We start from the raw sequence: 9,467 nt of genomic DNA, 5'->3' as shown, positions 1-9,467 counted from the left end.
TGGGCTGTTTGAGCAAGGTCACCCTCCCTGGCCAGAGGTCGTGGGCCCCCCCCCCCCCCCCCCCGGGGTCGGGCCCAGGGGGGGGGAGGGGGCAGTGAGCACAGGGAGACAAGGACACAAGGCGACAAGGAGGCGTGATTGATTACAGCAACACACGGGGTAGTAGAGCGTGGAAGCCGGCCACTGAGCCTGGTTTGAATAACACCCCGTTCAAACGTCTGCTTGTTGTTGTTGTTGTTGTTGTTGTGTTGCGTATCGCTGGACCTCAACCTTGTTTATTACATTTTTTTAACGCAACAATAACGCCATTTTCTTCCCGTAGTGGATGTTACAGCGGCAGTAACCTTCGGATACCCCCGTATCGCAGCGTATTTGTACATACAGACTCACAAACTCTCTTTTTTTTTATTCTAATCCTGGAGGATTTATGCCCTGCAGGAAAAACTTCAAACCCTCTCTTGTCCCTCCGGGGGGGGGGGGGAGGGGGGGGGGGGGGGGACACTGAGGGGGTCAAGCAGAGCTTTTCCCCGACTTACGTGGCGAGGGCAGGCTAGACGGCCCTGTTGTTGTCTGTCTCCTCCTCCCTCCTCCTCCTCCTCCTCTTCTTCACTGGTCGCGGCGCAGCAGGAAATGATCTGGCGCGGCTTAGAGGTCTTTGGCCCGCCGCCCAATGACTGGGATTAAAGGGCATGTCTGGAGTCGGGGGGACTTTAATGAAAGTCACACAGACGCAGGGGCTAATGGAAGCTAAGCAAACCCTGGCCGCGGCGGAGGGACGAGGAATCGACGGGCGGGGGTTATGAGCGGGCCCACCGGGGGAGAGAGCGGGGAGGTGATTAGGACGGTGATCAGGGTGATCCGTGGGACGGGACGTTATTGATGTTATATTCTTGGCACAAGGATTTACTTTCCAATATCGCCCCCAAAATAGTACATTTTATTCCCTAAATCAGAGGAACAGTGGACTAATAAGGGTGCATTGTTGTTATGTCGCTATTATCACTTCTTATGTTTTTTCTGCCTTTATTGCTGTTGTAGACAAAACGACCGTCCTCTTTTTCTAACGGTCTTTTCGTGCCCTTTTAGACAAGAAGGCGGGCGACACGTGAGGAAGCGCGCGCGCACAAAGGGGCGTAGAACCCCAGGGTGGGAATCAAACCCGTCACACCGAGCCGCATCGACGTCGTTCTAGTTACTAACCTCCAGCTTCACTAACACCCCCCCCCTCGGACGCCCCCCCCACTGGCACGGGGGGGGCCGTCCTGCTGCCCCCTCGGGCCCCCCCCCCCCCCCTCGGGCCCCCAACCTTAACCACCGTAACAGCGGCGACGCTCTTGACGCCCCGCCCCTCGCTCTGCCCCCCCCCCTCCAGTACCAGCAGGAGATCGCGGTGCTGCAGGAGCGGCTGCGCGCCTCGGTGCAGAAGCTGGAGGAGTACGAGGCGCGGCTGAAGGGCCAGGACGAGCAGGCCCACAAGGTGCTGCTGGAGTACCAGGCCCGGCTGGAGGAGTCGGAGGAGCGGCTGCGGCGGCAGCAGGACGACAAGGACCTCCAGATGAAGGGCATCATCAGCCGGTGAGCAGGGGGGGGGGGCGGGGGGGGGGGGGGGGGGGCGCCGGGCGCTCTGTGGTGGTGTGGTCGTCGTCGTGGTGACGCAGTGTCGTCTCGAGTGTCAGTGTCGTCTCGAGAGCCGTACAGTTTAACTTCCGATTGATTCCACAAGATCAAATCTTAATCCCGTCAGGGATCAATATCGATCAAATATATCGATTTATTTCGATATCTTTGATCGATATTGATCGATATCTTTTATCTATATTTGATCGACATGTTTGATCTTGTGGAATCGATGGGAAGTTGAATTGTGTGGCTGTGACGGTCACGCTCAGCTGAAGGTGACGACAGCCTCGATGAACACAAAACGTTTACAAGCGAAATCCAAGTGAAAACACGCTCGTGTTTTCCTCTCTGTAAACTAAGCAACGTGTGCTTACACACACATGGTGCCCCTGCTGTCTCTTCGGGTTAATGTCTGTAGTTTAACCCTGCTGTCTCTTCAGGTTAATGTCTGTAGTTTAACCCTGCTGTCTCTTCAGGTTAATGTCTGTAGTTTAACCCTGCTGTCTGTTCAGGTTAATGTCTGTAGTTTAAACCTGCTGTCATCTCTTCAGGTTAATGTCTGTAGTTTAACCCTGCTGTCTCTTCAGGTTAATGTCTGTAGTTTAACCCTGCTGTCTCTTCAGGTTAATGTCTGTAGTTTAACCCTGCTGTCTCTTCAGGTTAATGTCTGTAGTTTAACCCTGCTGTCTCTTCAGGTTAATGTCTGTGGAGGAGGAGCTGAAGAAAGACCACTCAGACATGCAGGCGGTCGTGGACTCCAAGCAGAAGATCATCGATGCCCAGGTCAGGCTCCTGCTGTTATTGTGATATATATATATCACTATTATTATAATAGTGATATATATATATATCACTATTATTTTATTAACTGTGTTTTAGGCAGTTACTGTAATACATTATTCATACACTTCTCAGAATCACACAAATTGTCTCGAAACAACCTGATTCATTGAGGAAATCGTTTTGGATTCAATTTTTATTCATCCATATAATAAAGTTACCTCAACATAGCAATCTACCTCGACAGATACGCTTACATAGAAGATGAGTAAGCGGCGGTGCTTGTTTGCAGTATATTTTTACTCCTCTTGCCAGAGGATGCATATTTCATATGTACTACTTTCTCTCTGTGGGGGCTGTTCAGCTTGTAGCTCAGCTTGTGTTTCTAGGCCCCAGCTGTATTCTGCTACACGCACTCTTAAGTAAATAAAGTGACAATTAAGGCCGAAAAAACTGCTTTCATCCAGTCGCGTTCCTCCAAACCGCCATGCAGCCATCTTTGTTCTGCCGCCTCCTCCTCCTAACAGCTTGTGCAGCGCGTCTTCTATAATTGATCTTATTTTCTCGTTATACATTAATGATGCCCATCCCGCTCCGTGGAAAATAAACTTTCATGGGGTTGCGTAACTCCACGAAAAAGAGTTGCAATCCTAGACTGGGGGTCTACCAGCTCCCTGGTCTGCCTGGACCCTGGGGCGGCTATCTTGAGCAGGCTAGAAGTCATTCATTAATATGTCATCGGAGACGTCAATACATTCCTAACAGGCGGGGGATAAACATGAGGCCCGGTGTGCAACCGTCTGGTTCTGCTTGTCATCATAACAGAATGTTTGGATGAAGGCATGAGATGGGTTTTTTTTTCCGACACACTAATTGCATCATGCTTGAATATTCTCAGTGTGAACATCACGCCGTTTGAAAGCAAACCAATGTGTGGTGTCAATCAATTGCAGATGTTGATGGTGAAGGTTTTGCTGGTGTGGATTGAGCGAACGAATTGAATGCAAAACGTCTAGTCAAGATGTACTACAACTGGACAACAACCTTTGAGATGCTCTACAGGCAATACAATCCATATGATCCACGCTATAATACTGACTATTTAGGATGTCAGCTGTAAATGGAAAATGCTTATCGTAGTTCCGATCCCCCCCCACTCTACTCCATTTATTTTTCAATGCCAAAATATTGACATTTTGGGGATTTTGCTGACGCTTTTTATCCAAAGTGACAAACAAGCATTCATGCACACATTCACACACCGACGGCGGAGTCGACCACGCAGGGCGACAGCCGGCCGGTCAGGAGCAGTCAGGGTGAGGGCGTCTCGCTCAGGGACACCTCCACACTCCGCTAGGAGGATCCAATCAGCGACCTCGCCTCATTTCTCTTTCTCGTCATGTTATCGTTGCCTTTGTTAATCCTGCTGACGCCTAACAGCCGGCGGCGGCGTGTCTCTCCGTGTCTTCCGCAGGAGAAGCGCATCGCCTCGCTGGACGCGGCCAACGCCCGGCTGATGAGCGCGCTGACGCAGCTCAAGGAGCGCTACAGCATGCAGACGCGCAACGGCATCTCGCCCACCAACCCCACCAAGCTGCAGATCACCGAGAACGGCGAGTTCAGGAACAGCAGCAACTGCTAGAGGGGGCGGGGGGGCGGGGGGGGGCGCCATGACGGAGAGGACCTGGTGGGGGGGGGGGGGGGGGGGGGCGCCATGACGGAGAGGACCTGGGGGGCCGGCCAGCGTCATGACGGAGAGGAGGACCGGGGCGGCGTGCATGTGTCATGTGGGGGGTGGGGGGGCGGGGGGGGGGAGGAGGAGGAGGGAATGCGTATGTGCATGCGTGGACGCATGTGTGGTTTGGTGAGGTGGCGAGAGCAGAGGAGAGCACGGGGATACGAGTGTAGGTGTAGGACGCACTTTGACGTGAAGGTGGAGACTTAAAGGACAGAGGACTTGTGGATTCTTTGCTCCTCGACGTACGGGTTGGATGACGTACCGAGACACACACACACACACACACACACACACACACACACGGATGACGAGGACAGCAGCAACCAATGACGGACAACCTGAATCACCAGAGCGCCTTCAGAGACGGGAGGCGGGTCAGAGGAGGCGGGGCTAATTCTTGCAACACAACCAATAGTAACTTTGAACAGGAGTCTTGGTCGTCCGTTCAGCCCGTCCACACGGCGCTTCAGGGGGGGCGTTCAGAGGCACCGGGGGGGGGGGGGGGGGACGTTCCAGGACCTTCTGCCCCAAACCCGGGACGTAAGAAACCAAAACAAAACGACCGCCGCTATATAATCACAGACCGGAACCGTCGGCGACAGTTGCCCTAGCAACCGCTCAGCCCCTCCTCCTCCTCCCTCTTCTCTCCTCCTCCTTTTATGACAGTGAATAAAAAAAAAAAACACACAAACACACACAAAAAAAAAAAGAATGATATAGCACTATTGTTGTCCTGACGGGATTCTTTTACAATGCTTTACTTCTGTGCGTCATGCTTTTTATTTAGAAAGGATAGGAAAAAAGAGAGAACATCCAAATATGGGCGAGGGTGAGATATTTTTTAGAGACGAGTTGTTACGAACCTTTTCCAGTGACGGGGTGTGTTCCAAAGGGCCCCGCAGACTCCCCGCTCCCTCCCCTTAAGTAATGCACTTTGTGAAAGCTAGTGGTACATTGAAACGCCTTAAGTAAAGAACACACCTTCTCCTTCCTCCTCCTTATCTCTTCACACCCGCCACCCGCAGCTCTCCGTCCCGGCAGAAAAGGCACAAGTTAAACTGGGTTTGTAGAAGATCACCCTAAGCTGTACAAACCCACATCGTCGCCCGATGTATTCTGACACGCTCGCGTAAAAAAAGGACTCTACCGATATACTTTATCAATGAAGTTTAATATGGATGTATGCATTACTTTGGTTGGTTGCTGCAGAGTCTAGACTATATTTGATAATGTTAAATATGGAAGCAGGGTCTTGATTTGCAGGCGGTGTTCAGGCTGAGAGAGTTTTATTGTGGTGTGACTTAATGGTCGAATTCGGTTTGCTTCAGGCCCCCAGGGACTCACTGCAGCGCAGTGATCGCCACCTTGACCGCCTTCATATTTCCATCAAACAATACTTTTTGTTATACAATGTAGCGCTTTTTCTATTTTTTTGTTGATTCATTATTTTAAAAACACCATCCAAACAGCTGTCCTGCCTTTTACTCTACTTTAATATTTAAACATCTTACTACATCTTATTAATATCTTAAAGCAGGGGTAGGCAACTTTGGAGAAACCAGACTTGGTTTTAAAAGTATCGAACTGAAAAACTCCTCCAAAGCCACTCCCCCAAAACACATGGCTAGCTCGCTAGCATTAGCAATAGGTCTGCCTAGCCTTGTGGAAGACTCCGGTCATTCACAGTGAGTGCACGAGCAGAGTGGGTGCAGTTAGACGGGTAGGTAGAAAGACAGGTAGGCCATCCATTCATTTCATTCGGAATTAAATGATTGGACAGGTTTACAGGCCTGTGATAGCCACAAATACTGGATTTATTTTTTGTCAGAGTATTCGATGAATTGATTCCCGTTGGGATATATAGACGTTGTGACAAATATGACAAAAAAATATTTTAATGTATATTGCCTACCCTAGCTTTAATAAGTCCCGAATTAATCAAATCTAATTAAGAAATATCTTAATTAATCACCTGTTGCACACCACTGCTCTTTTTGACAGACATCACTGTACAGTTAAAACATGTTATGTTTTAATATGAGTTTGAGATGTTGTCCATGTTATATGCTGTATGTCAATGATCTGTCTTTATAGCGTTATAGGATGTCAGCCATGTTTGTAGTCTTTTCACTCCGATAGCACAGGAAGCTACAGGGAGGGAGGAATTGTTTGACACATCTCTATAAGACACATACACTTCGATACACTGGACTAGCTCATGAAAGTGATTCATTTTGTCAGTAATAATGAGGTATGCTGCGTCAAAAACTGTGACTCTGACCAAGCTAGGCGTCGACAACTTCCTGTGGTTCATTCTGCCCTCGCTCGCTCTCTCTCTCTCGCTCGCACTCTTTCGTTCTTTTGAATGTGAAGGCGTGAACTCACAGCTGGTCTTAACGAAGGCGTTGAATCCCCTGTAAATGTCCCCTTCCTGTTGCCATCCGACTTCCATAGCGCCATGCCATGTTAGCGTCTATATATTGCATATTTTTCTATGTGTTCTTTTGTACCGTTAAAGTAAACCAACGATATGACGAGTGGGATGAGTTAGTATGGCAGGGTCATCATGTGGACTTTATTGACTGACAGGAGGGCGTGTTGACGAAGAAGAGAGGAGATTGCAGACGGCAGACCCTTACAGTGAATATATGATCATTACAAGTGTATTAAAAAGGCTGCACAAGGCCTGAGGAAAGTGTAAATAAAATGTTCACAATATTTTTTACCTAATGTTAAAGAGAGATTTTTTTTTTTTGTAAATTGTTCCTTGTGTGCGAAACTCTGCTGTATCAGTATGACAAGGATATTGTAAATATGAAATAGCTCCTGCAGTTAGTTTTCAACGGTTTCCACTATTAACTAACTCACCTTGCAATCGTTATTCATCCTGTTTCTATGAAATTGTAAAGAGTAATATCATTAGCAAAAAATATATATTGGAGTACTGTTGACCTTTGACCTATGCCCTAATGGCCATCGGGCTATTGGCAATGTTCAGGCCAATCAATATTCAAATCAATCAAGTGTGAAGCACAATCCTGTTTTTCACCTCGATAGTTCTCTCTGTCATGTCAGATAGTCTATAATGGCGTCCTTCATTTCAAACACACATCCTAAGAGTAAGCAAATGTGCTAGGCTAGTTTTATATCTGGAGATTTAAGATATTATTATGAATCACTACAGACGTTCTCAGATGAATATGCACAGCATTGTTGCTCTGGTTTTGACTCATTGCTTTGCCTCGTTCCGCTAACTAGCCATCGATGTGAACTGTACAGTCATGAAAAAGCTAGCTAACTTATACCGCGCTTGCCACTCGTGATATGTGGCACAAAGAGAAAAAAAATACTAGTGTAATAACGATTGTCAATATGTTTGGCTTTATATTTTATTTTCTAAGAGTTTCCTTTTTTGGTTTGTTTAGCCCATGGTCCCAACTCAATAAGACTGTTGTTGAGTTCATAAAACTGAGCAGTGTCAGAAATATAGTGCAGCCTATTCAAGGAACAGATTCATAAGAATATTAAAAAATATATAAATCTATATAAATGAAAAAAAAGGTGTTGTATGTTTTCTAATAAACTTGTAGAAAATACTTTTTTAAGTATAGGTTAAGTATTTACTGGACACGGCTTCCTTCGACGACGGCGACAAAACAATAATGTACAGAGAACTTGTGTTGACGGGAAAAAAAATGTGGCTGTGCAATTTATGTACATTTGCAACTAGACCTATTAAAGTTTTATTTAGCTATTTTAAAATTCTGCTCTCGTGTTGTGCTTAAGCCAGTTCTGTGTGTTAATATCACGCGTTCAGTGCGAGTCGATGATCGTACCATTGACACCAGCTCGGCCTACATCCAGACTTCCGTGTCGATGTGAAATCGGAGCTCGATGCGTGACCGCTGAAAAGCCTCTTTCTATGTGGAACACCGGAAAACGGAGCATATGTTCAGAATGAGGCTGCAGGAAGGAGAGAACCCGACAGTGGACCAGTATTGAGTGCTGCCGGTCTGGTGCGGAGCCTGACCTATATACTGGGTTTGGCCCCCCTAGCAAGCTGAAGTGGATGGTTCAGTGAGAACTGGACCATGTCTGTAACATGCTCTTAGAGAGCACTAAACAGCCTAAATCCCTCCTATTCCGATGGACCACCATGAGCTCTATGTACCGTAGTCAACAGCCAGGGACAAATAGGTTTTGGATCTTGTTTCAATCGTGCCATGAATTACACATGATGTAAAACAAGAAAGTCAGTGTTCCTCGTTAAACAGCCGCAAGTATAAGACTGAAAATACATAATTAGAAAGATTACACACCCAAAAGTGATCGTAACTTTCTCTCTCCACAAGCTACCCAGAGCCTCTGAAGCGACGCCTGAGCTCTCCCTCTCTCTGCACATCCAAGCCACTATCCGCACATTGGAAGCATCTGCCTGCAGGCTCCCTCGTGAGATGAGCCAAATGAGAACAAGGTTATCCGTTTATAATGGTAGTAGAATGAGTTTTAATGAATACAATCTACAATGCAACAGCAGCCATTGTACTGCAACAAAGTGCCAAATGTGGCACATCTAAGCCACTAAAATGTCTAACATTAGAAAGCACATAACCTTTAATAGTCACATGGGGAACTGATGCTCAGCTCAGCAGTAGTAAATAGTGAATATCGTTTATATCGATTTTTACTGTGAATACTCATTAGTAGGCAATTAACAATCAGCTATAAATAATTCATGAGATAACGGTTTATAAGATAATGTATATAGCTTAAGTTAATGATTCACAAAGTATCATTGCAGAAGCACCAATAATAATAATAAGTAAGTAAGGTATGGCAGCATTATTAACGAATTGCACCTACTAAGGCCTACACTTGAAAAATGATCTTATAAACTGTTAATCGTATATAACTCGTTAATCATTTATCACTTATTCTGAACTGCTTACTATTAGGTATTCATTTTGGAACAATGCCTTCATAAATGATGAATTCACTTTTTACAACTCCTTTATAAACACTTAGCTGCAGTTTTCAAACACAAGTGCTGCCGTCAGGTGACTTCTCCCTAGAACCCATCCGGTGTGGACCATCTGCCTCAGACGCCTGGTCCTCCTCACCTGGTAGGCCCCAGGCCCGGTGGGATTGAACGTCCGGGCCTCAGACGCTGAGTTCCATCCCTTTGGAGTACTTCTCCTTCTCCCCTTTGCTCTGTGGATTGCCGTTCTGGTTGGATTATTCAAATCACTCCACACTGTGGGTAGATACTTTGAAAATAAAAATGTCTCATTCCATACACGCGGTGGCATGTGTCGGACGCTTCTGGAAT

At 46.8% G+C, this 9,467-nt stretch overlaps 1 protein-coding gene across 1 annotated transcript in view; it reads left to right on the top strand.

Moving 5' to 3' along the window:
- The window catches only part of dab2ipb (DAB2 interacting protein b), a gene marked incomplete at its 3' end in the record, with an annotated part of 50,238 nt that extends 46,196 nt beyond the window's left edge, over positions 1–4,042 (top strand). Inside the window, 3 exon segments of the mRNA XM_084486816.1 lie at positions 1,373–1,575; positions 2,316–2,403; positions 3,875–4,042. Of these exon segments, the coding sequence (XP_084342942.1) occupies positions 1,373–1,575; positions 2,316–2,403; positions 3,875–4,042 (459 nt within the window).
- Positions 4,043–9,467: the final 5,425 nt, after the last annotated feature.

Source organism: Micromesistius poutassou (assembly GCF_964030765.1).
Source record: "Micromesistius poutassou genome assembly, chromosome: 22".
In the NCBI taxonomy this organism is placed as follows: domain Eukaryota; kingdom Metazoa; phylum Chordata; class Actinopteri; order Gadiformes; family Gadidae; genus Micromesistius; species Micromesistius poutassou.
The sequence above is the reverse complement of the archived record's forward strand: the minus strand, read 5'-3'. Positions and strand labels throughout refer to the sequence as shown.